Genomic DNA, 22,409 nt, shown 5'->3' with positions numbered 1-22,409 from the left:
ATTTTTTTTAATGTCCTCATAAAAAATTTGTCTGCATTTCATTGCACATTTCACCTAAATGTGCACATTTCTGCAAACAATTTTCCTGAACAGAACGTATTTTGTATGTTGTTTTCACTCATGTATCCATTTTTAGTCACGCCTTCCCCCAATACATGCATCGAATTCAGAAAACTACAAGTGTCAAAGGAAAGCTGCATTTTGTCTTGTATGTTATTCCATAAAGTACAACATGTAAAACTGAACCAAATTCCCACCCCAGCTCAACTTGAGACTCCCCCTTAGAGCAGGTCACTTACCATGATGGCAACCCCAGAAAACATGACAGCTGTCACAAACTGCCAAACCCTGCAAGAAAGGTCAAATGGGAACAGCTAAGCTTTTAACAGTCTAAAGACAACATTCTCCCCCAGTCAGTTTTATATACAAAGTGGCCACTTTTGTGTTTCTAAGGAAAGACATGAGGACAGGAATGGGGGGAAGGAATGACCTGTGGCCCTCCAGATGATGTTGATGGCAACGCCCATCATCCCTGGCCTTGTGGAGGGGTTTCCCAATCCTGAATTAAGATCATCTCTGTTGACTGAAGCTAGAAACAAAGAGTTTGTGAAAGTAAATGGGGGGGGGGAGATGACTGGACTTGTCTTAAACAATTTCACAACATTTGCAAATGTTACAAATGTTAGCATAACCCATTGAGAGGGGCAGGAGATGGACTGTCCCCTCAAAAAAGAAAGGCCTTGTGTCCTGTCTGTGAACCGATTGTCCATCACTCAAGACTACGGCAAGGTCTTCGGTGGTTGGGAGAGATACTGTTTTGAGAGTAGTCGTATGTCAGTTAATTAGTGAAGATTAGATCGTTTGTTACAATTATTTCTAGCTTTGATGCCAGGTCCATTAGCAAAGTTCCTCCACCGGGTGGGTCTATTTCAAGAGGAAAAGGCCAGAATGATGCCAACATTAATAACAACAACAACAACAACAACAACAACAACAACAACAACAACAACAATGCTTTGCCTCTCAACTCACGAGCAGAACATTGCAATCAATTATACATACTATGGCCACTGTGGGTGGCATTTTTTAAGAGGCATTTTTGCCTGCTCTTAATCTTCACAGCTTGGTTAGCTTTGCAACTCAGGACCCCTTTCTCTACAGCAGTCATTCCCCAGATGCTGTTGGGACTCCCCTAACCATTGCCTATGGCAGCTGGGGGGTCACTGACCAACATCTGGGTGGCCAGGTTTGGGAAATGATTTTTTTTACACTGCTTTGTTTACAATTTTATTTTATGCCAAAGTAGGTCAAATAGTAACATTCTTGAGAGAGCTGATCTGACCCCTTGGGCCAACATCCCTGTGAGGGTTGCTCATGAGAATGGGAGGTGCGAAATATCCTAGGCGCATTGGTAAAAACTTCCCAGTCTTTCAAAGACACCTCTGCAACTTTGACCTACACACAATTAGGGTTTCTATAGGCTCTATTCAGACAGGCCTTCTCCATTTGGACAGCTACAAATGTAGGTATGGATCACATCTTGAAGCACCACCCAAACTGTCGCTCTGATTGCAGGAAACAGATGGCTTACTTTCCCCCCAGACCCCCAATTTAGTGTCCGTTAAAAGTGCTCACAGATGCCTAAAAGCTGCATCAAATATTCTGAGCTAGGACATCACTGCAATTGCAAGAAGTATGTTCTTCCAGAAACTGCTCTCTAGAAGCCCAGAATTTATTGTAAGAGGGTTCTTGTACCCATAAGCAGAACTAGGAAGTTATATTCCCTCTTTTGAACCCCTTTTACTTACAGCCATTCTCCCGTATGCCAAAGCATTCATCTTTAAAAGTTACTGTGGCAGCACTGAAAATCCAGTACTGGGATGCACTAAACAGAGCAATATCCTGAGTTTCCAAGTGAACTTTGTGAAGAACTGTTCAGATGGTTAATACTAGGCACACAAAAAACTCAGGTGAGGGACACAGTACTGCTTTGGTGAAACATAAGCATTTGCCTCCCGCATCTTGTACTGGTAGCTGCCTGCTCCTCTTGGAAATTGCACAGGTGGGAAATTTCCTTTAAAATCTATGGTGCAAGGAGATATGTGCCAAATGCAACAACCTAATATACTTCACACCAAGTTGGAAAAATTCTCCACTCAAGTCTCTGCTATTCTTAAAGTCATTAACAACAATGAAGAAACAGCCTACATGCAGAAGTTCAGTGCCAATATTGCAGCCCTTCCTTCAGTTCATTTTGCCCTTGGCTAGTAGTCTGAGCACAGAGATTCTGCCTGCAAACTTACCTGAGCCCTAAGGGTTCCTTCACAGCAAACTTGATTTCATTGCCCAAGACTTGGCTGATCTGAAATTCAAAGTAAAGAGTAAGGTAGCTGACTCAGACTCAGCCTGCAAAAACATTGTCTGGAAGGGGTAGGGGTGGTATAGAATCCTAGACTTACCACCCACATATTTTCCTACAGAGAATGAAGTGCAATATATACTTTGCTCTACAGATCTCAATTTGCAGATTTAGTCTGCAATGATTATAAGAACCACAGGGTGAAATTATGGCAGCTTAAATATTTTTCTGACATTCTAAACCAGAGATTGGAAGCCTGTGGCTCTCCAGATATTGTTAGACTACAACCACCATCGTTCCTGATCATTAGCCATGCTGGCTCTGAACACATGGGGGGCAGTTTCTATAGTCAGTCATAGGCCACACACTGTGAGTGACTCAAACCACACATCTGCAACCTCTGCAGACTCCAGAATAGTGCATAGCATTGGTAACACAGCACAGAATACAAGCTCTTCTTAGGATCTGAACTGTCACTAAGCAATAGCGTAGGCAAAGCCACTATAAAGTAAAGGGGCAGACCATTTCAACTCTAGAAAGTCTAGGTTTGAGCAGGGAACAAACATCCATACATTTTGTTTGAAGCAGATGAAGCTGCCTTCTAATCAGGCCATCAGTCAATTTAGCTGCTTGACTTCACAACGCTGATGGTTAGGGCTGATGGCGTTTTTAATCTAAAACATCAAATTGTTGAAGGCTGGTCTATGCTAACTGGCAGTGGCCCTCCAGGAATCTTTCCCAGCCCTACCTGGCAGTGGGGTAGCGTGGGGGTGCAGGGGGGGCCGGACGCACCGGGCGCAACATCTGGGGGGGGCGCTCGCACTTGCAGCTCTAAAATCCACGGGTTAGGGGGCGCAAATTACTTGCCTTGCCCTGGGTGCTGACAACCCACGCTACGCCACTGCTACCTGGATATGATGTTTGCATGTAATACATGTGTTCAGCCACTGTGTGTTGGGGCAGGCTTGGGTTGCGCAGGTTAAGGACCTGAGAGCCAGAACATAAAATGTATCTGGTTGGCCACTGTGATAAGAGAATGCTAGAATAGATAGACCTTCGGCCTGATGCAGCAGGGTTCCACTTTGTCCTTCAGATGAACCGTATAAAAAGAGCAGAAAGCTGTAGACAACCAAAGAAAGTGAGGAGAACTGGATTCTTTACTAATACAGTACACAGCTTTGGTTCCAAAAGAGAGAGAGGCAGACAAACAGACAGAGGCTAACAAATAAAATTTTGAATCCAGCAGTAGAGAGAAACTGAAACTGGAAAGGTGAGGTTCAGCACCTTCTCAAGAGTCCCATTCAGTCTTTACTAGAGGCAAAAGTAAAGAACAAAAGCCCTTTTTTGATTATTATTTTTTGTAAGTAAAAGGAACTGAACAGTGAAGTTAAAGGTGATGTATTTTTTACCCTATTGTAGAGATGCTCCATCCTGCAAAGTGAAGGGTCAGAAGGATGATGGGAATTTTAGTCCAGCAACATCTAGGAAGGCCAAAAGTCAGCCACCCCAATACTAAAGAATGGATCACAGCAGCAAAGTCTCTAGATACTCAACAAGAAGTACAAGTCACAGGAAAGAAAGGGGCCGTTTTAGAAGGAAATGAGTACAAAGTGACTTTAAACAGGCTTTGGTTACTTCCTGCCCATCTCCAGCTTCTCATTGCCAGCTGGGGAGAAAAATACAGTTTGCACATGCCATTCTTTGTTATTTCCTGCATTCAGTAAGTGACACAAAGGGAAATATGAAAACTGGCAAGTTGTGTGCACAGCAGAGAGAGAAAACTTAGAATTGCTTCCTCTGCTTCATCTCCTGAGACTTCAAGGAGGGGCCAAGACGACACAGCTGATTTGTGGTGGTGAGGTGGGGTGAGAGAAGGATTAGTACTTCTAAAGTATAATGAGGAAATTGTGGGTTTTCTCCAGGCCTGGTCTTTGACATGGTGCTCAGTTTCCTCTTCAAGCTGATGCATGCAAATACTTCTGATGAGATGGATTCAGACCAAGTTGATTGTCAATTTCAATAAGTCTTACAACTCTCATGTTTTTGAGGAGGAGACTTGTAGTCTGGAGACACATTTAGTTTAGTGCATGATTGTGTAGCAAGGCTGACTCAGGTAGACTTCCCCAGAACAATAGCAAGTTCAAGATGGCCATGTCTAGGGTTTTGTCAAATTTAATACAGCTCTAACTCCAGGCTCTAGGGAAGTAAAACAACCCTTTTTGCCTAAAGCTACTTTTAGAGTTGCAAGTTCTGAGTGTTAATAGTTAGGGTCCTAGTTTTCTTTTAAAGCTCACAGTCCTCAGAGATGTTTTGAAAGCATGATGGGGGGGGGGGAGAGAGAGAATGGCAAGAAAAAATGAAAATCCAAAAAGTGCTAAATTATTTCTCCAGAAGCTGCCATGACGTCTACGTCCATTTATGAGGAATTTTACACACACACACACACACACACTGCTTCCAGGACAACTTGTCTCCTTAAACATATTTATTAAGAGGCAGAACCAATTTTAGAATAGGTTACTGCGTTATCTACCATCTGTACGACTAAAAGGTAACAGCTTAAAAAGTCACAGAATAGCTGTCATTATAAATAAGTTGCTTAGCAACCGCTAGGATTCAGTGACAAAAAGGTCAATCCATTAATAAAAAAAAGCCGTGTGTAAAAAGCAGAGTGTGCACAGAGCAATGGGCATGAGTCACGTGGACGCAGGAGCCCTCAAATTCCCTGCCTCACCAAAGTCACCAGAGAGCTCTCCTGACATGGCAAAGTTGACTAAAAGCTGCAGCAGAAGCAGAGAACTACATGCTGCTGTGAATAGAGAAGAGAGAGATCCCAGGCGGAACCATATGATGGAGATTCCATACACTTCTATCTCCGATCCTTTGGCACCACTGACACAATGCATACTAACACAGAGAGGAGCAAACGCCTTCCTACCGTTGTACAAAACCCCAGAGCTGAGTTTGCATTGTTATTCTTTCCCTTAAACAATTGGTATTTTTGAGTTTTCCCCTAAGAGTTATGGCTCTACTTATTTTTGTAAACAAGCAAAGTTAAAAAGAAGAAGAGACCTAGCAAGAGTGCCTCAGAACTTTCCCTTTGGGGTCTTGTTAAAGCACATTCGTTCAATGATTAATCAACACCAGCAACTTCTTGCTGAGTTCTAGGCTGTTACAGTTTCCTTCTATTTCCCCCCCCCCTCATTTGTTTCTTTTACAACTTTCTTTCAAGGTCCTAACAGCCTTAGGATAAGTGCTTAAAAGATAAATAAAATTCTAGTACGAACTCTCTGCACTAGAAGTCATTAGCAAACAGGACACCCACACTCCCTTCAAAGAAGATGTAATACCTGCATTTTTTCTGCACGTACCTTTCCAGTTTTGTTTCTTCTCTAGCCTGCTTAACTTACCAAGAAGTTCCACCTGCTACTTCAGGTGATGTGTTTGGATCCTATTTGTGACCTAAGAGTAGTCAACGTGCTAGATCTTTCTAGGCTACAACTTCCAACCACCTACCAGATCGTTGACCAAAGAGATGTGCGCCTGGAGGAATTTAGGCTTGCCAAAGGATTGGTGTGTGTGTGTGTGTCCTGGATAGAGAGAGAATTCAAACCAGGGATATAAGCCTACACCAGGGGTAGGCAACCTAAGGCCCGGGGCCGGGTGTGGCCCAGTCGCCTTCTCAATCTGTCCCGCGGATGGTCTGGGAATCAGCAGGTTTTTACATTAGTAGAATGTGTGCTTTTATTTAAAATGCATCTCTGGGTTATTTGTGGGGCATAGGAATTCGTTCATTTTTTTTCCCTTCAAAATATAGTCCGGCCCCTCATGGTCTGAGGGATGGTGAACCGGCCCACGGTTGAAAAAGGTTGCTGACCCCTGGCCTACACCATAAACAGGAAGGGAGGGAAGCAAACCAGCACTAACTTCTTGTTAATTTCACCACAGTCATCAAGTGGAAATCCCACCCCCTCTGGCTGCCTTTGGTTTGTGAAATATTTCAGGAGGTTTCAGTTAGATATTTGCCTTTAAGTGCAAACTGAACCGAATTTCTCCTGCATCCCTAGTTCTAGCAGGGGGTAGATTTAAAAACACCACCCCCATTATTCCTGGGTCATCATAGAATCATAGAGTTGGAAGAGACCACAAGGGCCATCGAGTCCAACCCCCTGCCAAGCAGGAAACACCATCAGAGCACTCCTGACATATGGTTGTCAAGCCTCTGCTTAAAGACCTCCAAAGTAGGAGACTCCACCACACTCCTTGGCAGCAAATTCCACTGTCGAACAGCGCTTACTGTCAGGAAGTTCTTCCTAATGTTTAGGTGGAATCTTCCTTCTTGTAGTTTGGATCCATTGCTCCGTGTCCGCTTCTCTGGAGCAGCAGAAAACAACCTTTCTCCCTCCTCTATATGACATCCTTTTATATATTTGAACATGGCTATCATATCACCCCTTAACCTCCTCTTCTCCAGGCTAAACATGCCCAGCTCCCTTAGCCGTTCCTCATAAGGCATCGTTTCCAGGCCTTTGACCATTTTGGTTGCCCTCCTCTGGACACGTTCCAGTTTGTCAGTGTCCTTCTTGAATTGTGGTGCCCAGAACTGGACACAGTACTCCAGGTGAGGTCTGACCAGAGCAGAATACAGTGGCACTATTACTTCCCTTGATCTAGATGCTATACTCCTATTGATGCAGCCCAGAATTGCATTGGCTTTTTTAGACAATGAGAGCCCCTACCAGCTATCACTACCTGCTACATATTCCGAAGTTGTTTTTGCATTCCTAAATGTTGCACCCAAGAGCAGAAACTGCAGCCAAATCTACACTATACATCTTTATATTGGTTTTATATAAATTTTAAGTTATCACAGATTCCCTGCAAAGAATTGTAATTTGTTGAGGCTGCTGAGAGCCCTCAGCTCAAGATCTCCAGCCTCCCACACAGAACTGCAGCACCTAGGGGAAAGTTAAAGGATATTACACCAGTTCAAGTCTGTATTGCAGTTATGGCTTGCGCACAAAGTGGTAAAGAACAAAAAAACCCGTCTCTCAACACACAAAAGAGCTCCGATAGCTCGAGAGGATATATTAAGCTCCTAACTTGAGTCCGTGACAAATTACACACTTTTTGTAGAACGGCTTTTGGACAGTCTGCATTTTGAAGCACAGCTTTGATCTGGGATATGTGGAAAATGCCCAGAGAGAAAGATTGGTTTTGCAGATGCAGGAAAAAGAAGAAGTGATGATGTATGGCTGCAGCACAGAAAGAAAAGAACATAAGAAAATCCCTGATGGATCTGGCCAAATGCCCACCTAAACCCTGTATTCTTTTCTTACAGTGACCAACCACATACTTGTAGAATGAGGACTGTGTATGCAGAAGGTATATAGGAATCAAACTTCTCTGTTCATGGGGGGAATAGAAACACTTTACAGAGAATATTTCTACATCTATAACGACACGTCTCTAATGAGGTGAGAACTGCAGCTTTAACTAGCCACCCCCATAGGCCTTGTAATTCAACCCACGGCTGTGAATCTATCATCTCCCGCACTAGATTTTGCAATTAATTGAGATACACAAGAGCTCTGTTTGTTCAGTACAACACACAACTGTTGTACAATTGATTAGAAAGCAGGTTGAACAAGATAATAATTGTAGGGCAATCTGAACAAAAGTCTGGAATATCAAATTCCTTCATCTCTCCTCTGCTAGGCTTCCTATATAGCCTTATCACTGCTGATACTCTTGAGGAGCTGCAATTATTTCTTAGCTTAAACAAAAGGTCTTCCCCCTTTGCTACTAACTTTAGCATGAACTATTAGTCATTCCATGGAGCCTTAGGGCTGAGAAGGATCCTAAAGACCTCCAACTTAATTGTGGGTGATAGTTTGTTAAAGGTCTTCCCACTGCTGGGCAGTAACCAGAATCGCAGCCCTTTGCTGAATGCCAACCTCCCCAACCTTCAGATAACCAGAGCAGTGTGAAAACTGAAATGTTTGCTACCTTTGACCTATGAACTTCTCCATCATCATCCTCCCCTCCAACCCCTAGGATCTTGCGTGTCTTCAGGCGGCTCACAAGGTCTGTCTGGCTGTGCTTCTTCATCAGAGGGGGAGGTTGCTTGGTTGCCATGGTGACTCACAGGTAGTCACTGGCTTGGGCAGAAGCTGAAATGAGAAAGACTAGAGGTTAGAGAAAAGCAGGGTCAAATCCAGCCACAAATTCAAGGAGGAGATGCATTTGGTTTTAATGCAAAAACAATTTGACGCAATGATGTATTGCATCCCAAACCAACTGTGTTCTTCGGCCATGGAAGAATTGGCATTCATTCTGTCTTATGCTTACAAAATTTAGAGATCCTCCTCAATTTATCTTGTGTATGTCAAGGATGAACCTGTGGGTTTAGATGCTTAGCCAGTTGGATAGGTGCATCCTTATTTACAAAACACACAGAAACTAAACGCTTGTTCCACTGCTAACTTCACCTTCTTTCAAGGAGTTCACAATATCAAATGGGGCTCTACCCCAAGTTTACCCTATAAACACTCTTGTAAGTCAGGCTAGACAGAGAGAGGTTGGCTGGCCAAGGTCAACCAGTGAGATTCATGATAAAGTAAGAATTGAAACCAAGGTTCCCCCCACCCCAGTCCTTGCCTACCTCTCTGACTAGTTCACCACACTGATCACCCTGCTGAGAAAACTGGGCAGCAGAGCAGAAGCATCCCTGAAACCTACCCAGTTCTTCTCCTTGTGGGTTGATATGTTTGAGAGTTTGCAATTTCTTCCAGTTCTGAAGCCAAACACGACTGGAATGGAAATTCACTGAAGGCAGCTGCAGAATAAACTTTCTTCTCACAGCATCTCCCAGATAAACTTCTGCTCTATGTGCTTTTATCTCCTTAATTATAGCGGGTGGGAGAGCTTTGTTATCAGCCATGAGTCTGCCTTTGCTTCGGCTGGCAGAAAAGTGGGGAGGCTTGTGAATTCAAGGGGGGGCGGTTATACTAGGATAGCCATTTCTGGTTCTATTAAAAAGGCAAGAATGTGATTTCATTTAGTCATGCTAGTGTGTGCTCATATGGCCAAGGCAGAGAAAGAGATAGTACAAGTTAGGAGGAGGAGTTGCGGTGATGGTGGTAGCAGGAGTCCATTTGCAAGACACCTACAAAATACAGTGGTGGTGCAAGAAGAAGAAAAATAGGGAAGAACACAGCACATTTTAGGGAAGGGGAAACTTTGCCCTATATGCTAGATTCCAGGAAGAGAAATAACAACATTTCACATTAGTGCTCTCGTCCAAAAATCTTATTTTCTCAAAATATGTGCTATTGATTTTTATGGAGTTGGACTTCAAGTAAACATGTTCAACATGCAGTGCTTCTTCTGAAATGTCACATTTTTGATTCAGGTATAATCTGTATGCTTAAAGTGCTTCTCTTCCTTGTAACCCCAGGGGTCCACACAATGTGGTCAGGCACAGCTACTTGAGAATGCAGGAGCATGCAGGAGTTCTTACCGCCCTATGGCAAGAGGGCACTAAAAGCCACATCAAACCAGCCAGCCTCATTTCAGACACACACCCCCGTGGTTCCCCCACATAGTCTCAAACATTAAGAAACCCTTCCTGGGCAGGCAGGCAGGGAGGCCTTCAGTGCTGGGATCAAGTTAGAAGTGGACTTCGTTGCTCTGGAACATCTACAAGTGTGTGCCTCTCTAGCAAAATAAACCAGCTGTTCTTGGTTAAATCACATATCCAATTCCTGTACACCTTAAAAGAAGAACATCCCATCCACTTCCTATTAAAATAGTTCTAGAGCAGAGAAGGGGTAGCCCTCTAGGTGTTGTGGGACTATAGCTCCCATCATCCCTTACCTCTGTCCATGCTGCCCAGGACTGATGGGAGCTGGAGCCCAAAAACATCAAGAGCCACAAAGTCCCCAGTCCCAGTGGCGTAGCATGGGGGGTGCAGGGGGGGTGCCGCATTGGGCGCAACATCTGGGGTTTAGGGTTAGGGGGCGCAAATCCACGGGTTAGGGGGCGCAAATTACTTGCCTTGCCCCGGGTGCTGAAAACCCACACTACGCCCAGTCCTGCTCTAGAGTTCATTGCCTTCTGGGTTTTTTTCTTTTAAATTGTACTGTCAAGCGTTGTTGTTGTTTAATGTGTGTTGCTGGTTTCTTTTTGCAATGTTGACTCCCCTTGGGCATTTTGAAATTTGATGTAGTGCAGTAAACTAGGGCAACAAGAGATTTAGCCAATGGGATGGAAAGAAGATCAATCTGCCCAATACATATACAGTTCCCTTTTCTAAAGATAGCTAATGCAATCTCAAAACATGCTTGACATACTAAATAACAGCAGAAGTGCTGGTATTTGGTCTACACAAATTGTATTCTAGATAGCTATTTTATCAATTTTTGTTAAGTGAAAAGAGAGAGCGGAAGTAAGTGCATAAGTATAATGAACCTAATCCAAGTATCAAAGCAAAGCCAAAATGCTAACATGCCCTAAATCAGGGATAGAGAACCGGTAGGCCTCCAGATGTTGGGGCTTTGATTCCCATCAATCCAACCCAATATGGCCATTGTTTTAGTTAAATACGTTGTTTAAATTGTTATTAAGGAAATGATTATTTTTCTCCTTCCAATAAAGTACAGCAGAAAAGTTGTCCAAATATAAACAGTTAACTAACTAAACCTACCAATAATTTCATATTTAACTATCTATGTATTTCTAATAGTATAACCAAATCAGTAATTTTTTATATAACTGTAAAAACTACTCTGAGAACTTATTACTCCAAAAATGAAACCTTCATCTGGTTGTAAATATTATGATTATACCAGCAAGAATGAGGCTTTCTGTAAAAAAAAAAAAAAAAAGATTTAAATCAAGTCTTACTGACTAGTGATTTAAATCAAGTCTTACTGACTAGTGATTTAAATTGATTTGATTTAAATCAAATCCACCCTGATAAGGGCCTTGCTTGCTTTTTCATCTCAGCAGGAAAGACACACCAATACGTCTCCCCCACCAAGGGAAGGGGAGCAGGAGGAAGGAAGGAAGGAAGGAAGTAGGAAGTGAGGTCAGCAACTCTCAGAGCATCAGTCCAGCACCTGATGTAAGGTCAGCACAGATTAGGTCAGAAAGTAGCTTCTAAGAAAGTTGAATGTTCCTCTCCCTGTGCTCTCTTACCCATGCAGATACATCAGCCTACAATGCAAGCCGAGATGCATACCAACATTTCCAGCACAACCTTCCTCTAACATACCTAGAAGTATCGTGGCAATGCTCAAAGAACTGGCTCATTTCCTGCTGTGAAAAGCAAAAACTTTTACAAAATAGAACAATACAAACTATGAGCAAAAAGCTGTTGGGCTTGTTTCACACCAACATATACAAAAGGCAAAGTTGAAAGTCTAAATTTTTAAACTTTCAGCTCAGAATTATTATTGTATTTATTTATATGCTGCCTTTTTTTCTTAACTGGGGTTCAAGGTGGCTCACAGATCAAACAGGAAAAAAGTTAAAACATAGAAAAGATAGTCATTAAAAAAGCAATTTAGCACTAACAGAATTAAAACAATATTTAAAGGATCTATTAAAAATACAGACAACAGCAGCAACTAACATCACAGCACTTGCCCTTTCCAGTCAGTTCCTAAAGGCCTGATGGAATAAAGAGCTCCCCACCTGTTGGTAGAAGGACAACAAGAAGTGTGGGAAGGAAGGAAGGAAGGAAAGTTTTGGAGGGATTGATTAAAGGAGTTGTTGAATGTTAAAGGAAGCAGAGGTGTCTCTAGTAGCAGAGTTTTAACCAATGCTTTTTTCTTTAAAAATAAATGTTTAGGTGTACTCTCGTTTTGACTCAAGAAAATCACCATTTTATAGTTCAAATTGGGAAAAATAAATACAGTAAATGGACAAAAGTACAAATATTCACAAAATGTTTAGGGGTATGCGTACCCCCAGAAAAAAGCACTGGACATAATTACTTCACCATCTTTCTCCCATCAAAGCATCAGACACATAATAAGAGCTATATAGGATCAGACCAAAGGTTATCTAGTTCAACATCCTGTTATCAAAGTGGCCATCCAGGTAAAGCCCACATGAAGCACAAGAGACCAATAGAATTCCCCCCAAATACAACCAAGTTAGCAAACTCCTTGATTTAGCACACACACAAAAACCTGTACCACAACTGAGTTCTGGCTGGCGACCCAACAAAACAGCACTAACAAATATTGTCATCATACTTATACGAGGTCCAGGTGTTGCTTGCACTGCAGAGGCATGCTAAACAAAGCTCAGTCTAGCAACTTCCTAGGTTGTTGAGTGCATGGCCTCTGGAGGCCATGAGCAGATATTCTGAGTCTTGCTTTAACATCCATTTATGAACCAAACACACCCTGAGAAAAACTCTGGGAAGGTCTGCTTCACAACTTTAACTGCTGCTGTGATGATTCCATATCCTGGATCGTTACACTTTCGAGTTTCAAGATTTATATTCAACAAGTTCAAATTGGAGTGTGGCATGAGACGTTTGTGTATGGGACTACTGACTCAATCACTAGCACAGATTAATGAGCATTAAATTTATGTTCAAGGTGCCCAACTCTTGATCTCTAAACAAGAAATGCTGAATGATATATTTTCCTCACAGGCCAATACTTTTTTTCCATTTGAATGCATCATTGATTAGACTAGATGAAGGCATTTTGTTAGACTGTCCAGAGTGTGTGCCCAGAATGTGTATCCATAAGGTTGTGCTTTTTGTTTGTTTGTTTCACCTTACTCCCACTGAAACACGCATTTTGCTGCAGGACCCGATTCTGCCATTCCTCTCCATTACGCCAGATTGTAGGGAATTTTTCTAAAGTCGCTGGAGCAGAACAACAGCTGAGAGCCGTCAGGCCCCATCAACGCAGGCATTCGGTAAAGCCGTGAAGCCTCATTTGTTTTCATGGCTTGCTGTTAGAATGATTTTGCCTGAAGCTGGTCTTACTTGGATAATTTTTGTACCTGGGTGGTGTGTACTTCTGGTTTTTTATTAATTTCATTGGCGGTTGCAACAGTAATTGCATTGTGTTACACAATGTGAGCCACCTTGGGAGGATTTCTTACCTTTAAGGGGATTTCTTGCCCTTCAGAGGTGGCCCAAAAATCTATTTTAAATACAGTGGTACCTCGGGTTAAGTACTTAATTTGTTCCGGAGGTCTGTTCTTAACCTGGAACTGTTCTTAACCTGAAGCACCACTTTAGCTAATGGGGTCTCCCGTTGCCGCCGCGCCGCCGGAGCACAATTTCTGTTCTCATCCTGAAGCAAAGTTCTTAACCCGAGGTAATATTTCTGGGTTAGCGGAGTCTGTAACCTGAAGCATATGTAACCTGAAGCATATGTAACCCGAGGTACCACTGTAAAGGGAACTTATGAGAAGTGGCCAGAATAGCAAATGCCCCAAAATAGTCAAATAGCACATTGCTTAGGCACTGCTGACCATGTCAGTGAAACCTACAGAGACACTGACCCTTCACCAGACCGTGGGAAGCTGGGATAAGCAGGAATGGGGAGGAGACAGAGTGCATTGTATAGCACAACTGCACAGAGACATGAGAAGGCAAGGCATGGCTGTGGCTTCCTTGCCATTGTTAAGAATCCAACTTTAGTTGTATGGTCAGCAAACTCTGATTGGGAATCACAGGCTTCTTCATTTGTAATCTAACTCTCTCCTGGATAATTCCCATCCCTCCCAGACAATTTACTCTGTTAATATTTCATTTTATTTAGATAGCAGGTCCCCCCCCCATATTAATCGTTACCAGCCATTCACAGAGTTTCAGTTCCTTCTCTTTGTTTTATGCAAAGGCAAGCACGGGGTCAAAACAAAGATATGCAGCCCCCCACAATCCTGTGGAAGATCCAGACTCCATGGAAATTAAAGGTTGGAGGAATAAAGTACCATGTGGTAGCTGCTCTGGATAAACATGTTATTTCCACAAACATGCCCTTCAGGCAAACTTTGAACCATCTAGCAAAATCATATGCCCTCTGAGCAAGTCTGAAGAAACCCATGACATTTACGAAGTCTCACACATCTCTACTCGACACGGAAAGAAGCCTACTAATGTATTTAGGTGGAGCAAAGTGCTTTTTTTTTTGTCTCTCCCCCCCACACACACACTTTCATGGGACATTTGCAATCATCCTAGGATGAAATATCATGCCAATTGCCCTACGAGACCCAAATCTCAATATTAGCTCCGTATACACCAAAGATTCTGACTCATGATTGAACCATAAGATACGTAAAACAGATTTCTTGAGAGTCCCAACAGGAAAATGTCAATAACAGCTGCAGAGAATAGCTGGATAATTTGCTTAGCAAAATATAGAGAAATTTTATGTGGTGTCATCTTCATGTTACAGAAGCGTTAGGAACAGGCTGTATTAAGTTGCCACAGAATTAAAAGCAACCCTCTTAGAATCGTACTTGTGTAAAGCCACCTTGGTCTGGCGAAATGGCAGGATATAAATAATATCATCACCATCATCATCATCGGTGGCCAGGAGACCCATAGCCGATACCTGTTCCCAAGTTGTATTTCTGACAATCCAGGACCTTGGGAAATCATCATGAATGTTCCTCTTCAAACCCCATTACAGCAGGTCTGACCAATCCTAGCCCTGCAGTCAAGACCTTGCCAGACCTTGTTAAAACAAGGTTTTGCGACAAGCCGACCCAGGCATGTAAAATGTTGATGCATGTTTTGGTTTATTGCTGATTTTTAAAAAATGTTTTATATCATTGTTTTTAACTGTTTTTGCTGCTTATTTTATTCTCTTTGTAACCCGTTTTGAGGGTTGTGTGGTGGTTGTTTTTTTGAACAATCAAGCAGTGTATACATTTTATAAAATACAGTAAAAATAAAAAATAGAGAGAGGCACCTCAGCACCTCAGTCTACCCTTCCAGCTTAAAAAACTAATCACTTTGGAGCCCCCAAGATTAGCTTTCAAACAGAAATACAGCCAATTAGGAGTCCACAAATCTTGGCTGGCCTGAGCACCCCTCCACTTGTTGTGGGATTTTGACTCTCATTTAAATCCTCTGGCGCACAGAGATCACTTGTGTGAACGTAGGGATTGGTTTCACCCCTGGCTGAAAGACATTCAAATATTGCAAGAATCTATCACATAAAATAAAAGACTGACAAACTCAGACAAGAACCCAGCTACAGTGGTACCTTGGGTTACATACGCTTCAGGTTACAGACCCAGAAATATTACCTCGGGTTAAGACCTTTGCTTCAGGATGAGAACAGAAATCGTGCGGCGGCGGCGCAACGGCAGCAGGAGGCCCCATTAGCTAAAGTGGTCTTCAGGCTAAGAACAGTTTCAGGTTAAGAACAGACCTCCGGAATGAATTAAGTGCTTAACCCAAGGTACCACTGTATTCCTTTACTTTAGGCCAAACTCTGGAGACTCCAAAACTTTGATATCTTCCTCACTTCTGAGTGAGTCCAAGCAGGGCATTTGGTGAGACAGCCCCTCCCCCCTCCCGCTCCTAAGTTCTCCCGCCCAGTGAAAGTTCTCCATGGACTAAGAGAAATGCAGGGGAGGGGTTTTCTTTTGCTGTTCCTGTTGTCAGGAAGAGGTCCAGTGTCCACAGCTTGAAATCTTCAGCCTGCAGCTATCAAAAGAGACAGTTTCTGCTTACTGAATTCCACCCGGCCTCTCCTGCAAAGCAGGGATGGGGTGGGGTGCTTTTATTTCTGGCCTGAGAGATGCAGCCGCTTGCTATGAATTTTTCAAGTTAAGCAAATGAACCATAAACTGCCTGCCTAGGCCCTTTAGGGCAATGTAAAGCTTTAAGATCCACATTTTGCTTTCAGTCTGAATGCAACATTATTATTTAATTTCTTCAAAAGGCACATTAAAACACAGTTTCAATATTTCATATACCCCAATTAAACTGTTCAAATATTTTGGCAAAACTATTAAGATGCCAATTTTGAAATGTATTTCCATTTTTGTTTCAGAAAACAAATCTGTACTGCAGTCCTTCGATTCTGCTATTTCAAATACAAAGAGTTTCCAAGGCTATTCTATTTACCAAAGCTTCTATTGATCAGTGTTCATTTTCATTATGCACTGTTGTTTTATGTTAGTACAGTGGTACCTCGGGTTAAGTACTTAATTTGTTCCAGAGGTCTGTTCTTAACCTGAAACTGTTCTTAACCTGAAGCACCACTTTAGCTAATGTGGCCTCCTGCTGCCGCCGAAGCACAATTTCTGTTCTCATCCTGAAGAAAAGTTCTTAACCCAAGATACTATTTCTGGGTTAGCAGAGTCTGTAACCTGAAGCGTAAGTAACCTGAAGCGTATGTAACCCGAGGTACCACTGTACTATTAGTTTTAGGATGCTTTCACCTTTGTGATTTTTACTGTTTGTTGAAATCTGCCTTGGAGTCTTTAGACTAGAAAAGATAAACAAAATAGACAATGCAAAAGCTACGAGTTCCATCTTTCTCTAGTTTTGGGTTTTATTTTTGTGGTGGGGAGTGGCAGAGAAGAAGGGACAAGAAGATTCTGATCTCATGACTCCACTTCCCTTCATCATTGGTTCTGCTGAAAAACATTACTAATTCAAAAATGATTTGCCACAATGCTGCCATGAGACTTCCACAATGGATATAAGAGGAATAAAAAAATTCAGAGCCATGAAAATACAAATACTTAAAAGGCAAAGCTTTTTATTCTGCAGTGACTATTTGCCTGCAAAAAGCTGCAGAGTTCAGCATCAACACAGCCATTCTCTCAAGGTACTGTGAATTCAGCAGCTTTACAGTCACACAAGCACAGGGTAAAAAAAGGTTTGTGCATGCCAAACTATGCAGTGGTTATACCAGAACATCTACTTAAAATATTCCAAATCATTAATTGGCTTCTTACCTGGACCCTTCGTGCTTTGCAAACATGAAGGTTCCAGGTAAAGATGCCTGTTATTTCCAGTTTTGTTCAGCTGCTGCTTTTGTTGTTTTTTAAAAAAAGAGTAAGTTAGCGAGTGGTAGATTTCTGCTGGAGAACTGCACCCAGTCAATACAGAAAATAATGGTCTGATCAAGTATAGGCAGATTCCTATATTCCCTATAAGATTTCCTGCCCCACCCCTGGTTCGTCCACCAAGAAAAACAACCTGTGTGTAGGTCAGTCAGTCTGTGTTTATATAAAACCTAAATATATTCATCAATAGCTGAGTATATAGAACACCCTTCCCATTGAACTTCACTCCATGAAAGCATTTTCAGTTGGTGCCAGAAGACAGACAATCTTTCTTTTCCTCCAGCCCTTTTGAATATTTCAACTGTACAGTAATATGACGGCTGATGGGATTGAATTGTAAATTTTATTATGTTTTTGTTGGCTTGATATAATTGTAAATGCTTTGACCTATCCTCTGAGTCTATAGATATGGAATGTTTGGGTTGGAGCAGGGAAGGGCACCTTGTACTTTCAAAGTGTCTTGGAAGCAAAACAACCTCAACTGGGGATATGGGGCAGCTCAGATACAGTGGAACCTCGGGTTAAGAACTTAATTCGTTCTGGAGGTCTGTTCTTAACCTGAAACTGTTCTTAACCTGAGGTACCACTTTAGCTAATGGGGCCTCCCGCTGCCGCCGTGCCCCCAGTGTGCAATTTCTATTCTCATCCTGAAGCAAAGTTCTTAACCCGAGGTACTAATTCTAGGTTAACGGAGTCTGTACACTGAAGCAACTGTAACCTGAGTACCACTGTACACTGAAAGCCTCTGGGGGCTGTATGGGGCCTCTGAGCTGCAAGTTGCTTACATGTGGTTTACATGATGATTGTGAAGGAGTGAAGGCCACGGGCCCACCTTGGGATACTGGAATACTGTGAGAGCCAGACTAAAAGCCATTTTAAGAGAACAAGCTAGAAGCGAAAAGCTATTTCTCTTTCTCTCCTGTTTGCAACTGTTTGCAAAAAGCAATTGCGGTTAGGGTAGCTTGCACCTGCAGGAAGTTTGCCAGTTGAGGTTAAGCCATTTCTGAGAAACGACCCCTGACAAAGGCAAGCAGCAGGATGTTTGCCGACCACCAGGGTCCAGATATAACTCTTAAGTGAGAAGTTGCTAAACCACACGACTCGCTTCGGTACATTTCTAGGAAGCAGGGGTATTTCCTGGAACTAGTAAATAGGTCAAGTAGTTTATAAGCCAGTAGCGCCACCTAGTGGAATAGGCAACTTGGAACCGAAAGGCCACCGCCAATTTTTTCATTGGTTGAGCTTTAATGAATATGCATCAAAGACCATAGGAAATTGTCAATCATTGGTTAAGGGAAAAGCTAAGGGGCTGGGCTGTGCTTTGCAAAAAGGCATATAAGTTGGCTGCCCCTAAGGGGGGGTGGGCATTTTTTCATTTTCCTAAATGCACCCATATTTGCTTTTTGTCTGACAAAATCCAAATAAAAACTTTTTCTTTAAGAAACCTTGCTGCCTGGTTTTTACATTTCTAGTCTGTATCCTGAAGTCCCTTTCAATTGCGACTTCCGGGTTGGTGCGACCAGCTAATGGCGGATTCCCTCCGAGCTCCGGAGGGAATCGGCTCGGTGGAGGAGGGGTCCTGCCGCGGCGACGACGCGGGGACCCTTAGAAACCACAGGCGCGGATGCCTGTGGACCTGGTGACTCGGCGGGCACCATTTGCGCCCCCTCCGACCCACAAAAAAGCCTTTTTAAAGGCTTCAGAGCGGGTGGCAGAGAGTGGCGTGGTGCTGTGAAGCCGCAAGCCATGGCTGGAGAGCGCTGACTTCTTTCCTTGATCATTTGGACTCAAAATGTAACAACCCGTGAGTAATACGGAATTTGGAATTAAAAATTCTTTTTAATCGAATTCGGTACGACCGGGGGAGGTGCCAAAAGGAAGTCCGCCTCCCCCCCCCTTGCAGGCAATTTAAAGCAAGAATTAAACAACTAAGATCAAGAGACTGTCTTTCTCTCTTTGAGATAAAATTCTTAATTTCACGATTTGGACTTATAAGTTTATTGCTGGAGGATTGGAACTGATCTTTAGAGTTGAAGTGTAACCCCCCCCCCTCCGGATCCGGGAGTGACCTGTGAGGGAGCCTGTGAAGATATCTACAGAGTTTGACAGCTGTCAACTGAGCTGTCAAAGTCAGGAAATTCCGTTTTTTGTTACTTGTGTCGGTTACTTTTGTTACATTGGACTGTAAGCTTTTAAAATTAGAGTGGCAATAATAACAAAATAACCTGATTGTTGGGAAAAGAACACTTAGTAACCAAAATCCCTCTAGAGGGGATTTGGGACATTACAATGGCTGCAGATGGAAAATTACAAGCAGAGCTGGATAGGGTCTTTGAACTTCTGGGAAAGCTGCAAGAGCAGAGTCTTGTTATGGCTACGAATCTGACAACTTTGAATTTTAAAATAAACAACTCTGCTGAAGCGGTGGACTTGACTCAAGAAGAATCTACAGCTGGGAAGCAAGATATATGTGCTGTTTTGGAGGAATGTGAAGGAGGAGCAGAAATGATGCAAGTGAAAAAGGACAACCAGAAGCCTCTAAGGTCAGAATACAAGGAAGATAAAGTTCGGATGTTGAAAACTTGGTTTGAAATCGAGAATGAAGAGTGGGGATTCTTCCCCATGGGGAGTCCGGAAGACTTATGGATTACAAATTTGACCAAGGTGAAAACTGGAACGTTTGGGACATTTGGGATATTTGGACTTGGAAAGAACAAGAAGCAGGATCTGGACTCTTCCTTTGAATATGGAGAACTGGTTGGAAAAAATATAGACCCTTTTGGGTCAAAGATGCTCCGAGATCGAATGGTCAACATAAAGGACAGTCAACAAAACCGGCTGAAAGTGACTGAAAGAGACTTAAAGGCCTCGGATGTGATAGATCCAGGCTGAGAACTGCTAGATTGAAGGACAATTTTTTAGGGATCAAAACCGGGGGAGGGGGGGAAGCCTTAGAATCCAAAGGGTTACAAGTATATGCTCTTATTTGTTAAGACTTTTTGTAAGTATTTTAATAATTGGGAATTTCGTGAAAGGGAATGTGGATCGATCTTAGAAAAAGGGGTTGATGTTGGGTATTAAAATGAATTATAGAAGTTTGAAATTGGTTAACTAAGATGATCTAAGTAAAATATTAATAAGGGATTAATTTGGGTACAAAGAACTTGCTGGGCTAAACTTTTAATGGGGATGCAAGAAGGGGAGGTGGGGGAAGTCCGGGAAAGTGATTAAGAAAATAAGATTTTAAAATTATATGTGTTATTTGTGTGTAATGTTGATATGTATGTTTATGTTTTTGTGTGTTTGTCTTAAAAAATGAGAAAATCCTAATAAAAAATTTATTTTAAAAAAAAGTCCCTTTCAATTGTGAAGTTGATGAAACTGACTTAGACTTCTGTTTTGTGCTAAAGTCTAGAGCAGGGTTTCCCAAACTTAGGTCTTATGTCTGTTTTTTTTTAGACTACAACTCCCATCACCCCTAAGCTAGCAGGACCAGTGGTCTGGGATGATGGAACTTGTAATGCAAGAACAGATAGAGACACAAGTTTGGGAAACCCTGCTCTAGAGGAAGCATTAGTGCAGAGATGACCAACACTTAATGGCACACTACGTCAGGGTGTGTGTCTGGCACTGGCACTGATGCTATGTTTCATTTTCAGCTGCTGCTAATCCATTGTTTCTAGTTTCTTCTTTTCAGATTCTCTTCAGCAGAGACAAACTACAAGCCTTACAACTTCTAAACAGTTATGACAACTGCTACCAGAAGCAAAATCTGGGTCAGGGGCCATATATTTGACAGCTGCTGGTTCCCTATCTAGTTAACATCTAATAAAAATTATATTTATTAAATTAATACTTTATACACAACATTGATATACATATTTTTTACTTTATTTTTAACTGTGATACGTTATGCACCCCTTAAATTCTACTTATGATTCATTGCCACCATGGGAGATAGAGAGGCATACTTGATGGTTGGCTTCCCTTTAGACCCACAGCCTGGCCTCAGGATGGGAGATACTTTGAGTTCCAATTAATGTTTTAGTTTGAGAGCTCCCATGAGAATCATTTTTGATCAGACATTAACAACACAGTCATGCCCCCCCCTCCAAGTTAAAGGAAGCAAACTGCCACACCTTCCTTTTATTATTTGATGACATGGTATTATGAAAGGGGATTGTTTTTTTATTTTAGTTTAAGCTATTATTTTCTAAGTCAACACCAATACAGGGCCCCCATAAAAAAAAAATGCAACTCACAGAAATTCAGCCAGGGACAAGTTATTCAGAAAAGATTAGCGTCAGATTAAGTCCACTGCAAAGACAGAATAGAGAGTGTTGTATAATGTGGGGGGTTGACATTACTTGTCCTTCAGTTTTATTCCCCCACATATTATGGGAAACTGAAGATTACTCTGTATTCATCTCTTCCTCTGGTGTTTTGATGGTCACAGGAAGTGGAGCCAAACCCAGATGGAAAGATAATAAGAATGGAATGAGAATTCAGCCTTTTGAAGTAATTGCACCTAGTATTTCAATTGCTCCAGTGAGCCCTGCTGATGCAGATTAACCTCACGCATGGCCAGTGTGGATCTGCAATGCAAACTTGGCACATCTAGCCTGAACCATAATAATGGCATCCCTGGAAGTGAAAAGAATCCCACAGAAAGCAGACAGGAGCACCTCATTCCACACACACCCCAAAAAAGTACCCCACCAGAGATTGACATTCACACACACACCAACTCTTGGGGCAGGGGAAGGTGTGTGTGTAAAAGAAATTTAATGAAATCCCTCCTTTAAGTTGCTATTTGCTTCCCATACAAATATGCTTCTTATTCCATTTTTATCTTTTAAAAAAAGAACAAGACTTCTTCCTGATCCCAGGGACCATGCAAGCAGTGATGAAGATGTTATCAGGCAACCTGATCTGTTTACATGAGTTTCCCAAAAGCTAAGTTAGTACATTTCCTGCC

The 22,409-nt window shown here is 42.3% G+C and overlaps 1 protein-coding gene across 1 annotated transcript in view; it reads right to left on the bottom strand.

Moving 5' to 3' along the window:
- TP53I11 (tumor protein p53 inducible protein 11) overlaps positions 1-22,409 on the bottom strand; it is a 54,766-nt gene that overhangs the window by 8,135 nt on the left and 24,222 nt on the right. The window contains exons 2-4 of the mRNA XM_082227090.1: positions 8,369-8,532; positions 2,304-2,362; positions 300-348 (exon numbers count right to left, since the gene is read on the bottom strand). Coding sequence (XP_082083216.1) covers positions 300-348; positions 2,304-2,362; positions 8,369-8,497 — 237 coding nt within the window. The 5' untranslated portion in view covers positions 8,498-8,532. The remainder of the gene's footprint in view (positions 1-299; positions 349-2,303; positions 2,363-8,368; positions 8,533-22,409) is intronic.

This window comes from Podarcis vaucheri (assembly GCF_965113315.1).
Source record: "Podarcis vaucheri genome assembly, chromosome: 1".
Taxonomy (NCBI): Eukaryota; Metazoa; Chordata; class Lepidosauria; order Squamata; family Lacertidae; genus Podarcis; species Podarcis vaucheri.
The sequence above is the reverse complement of the archived record's forward strand: the minus strand, read 5'-3'. Positions and strand labels throughout refer to the sequence as shown.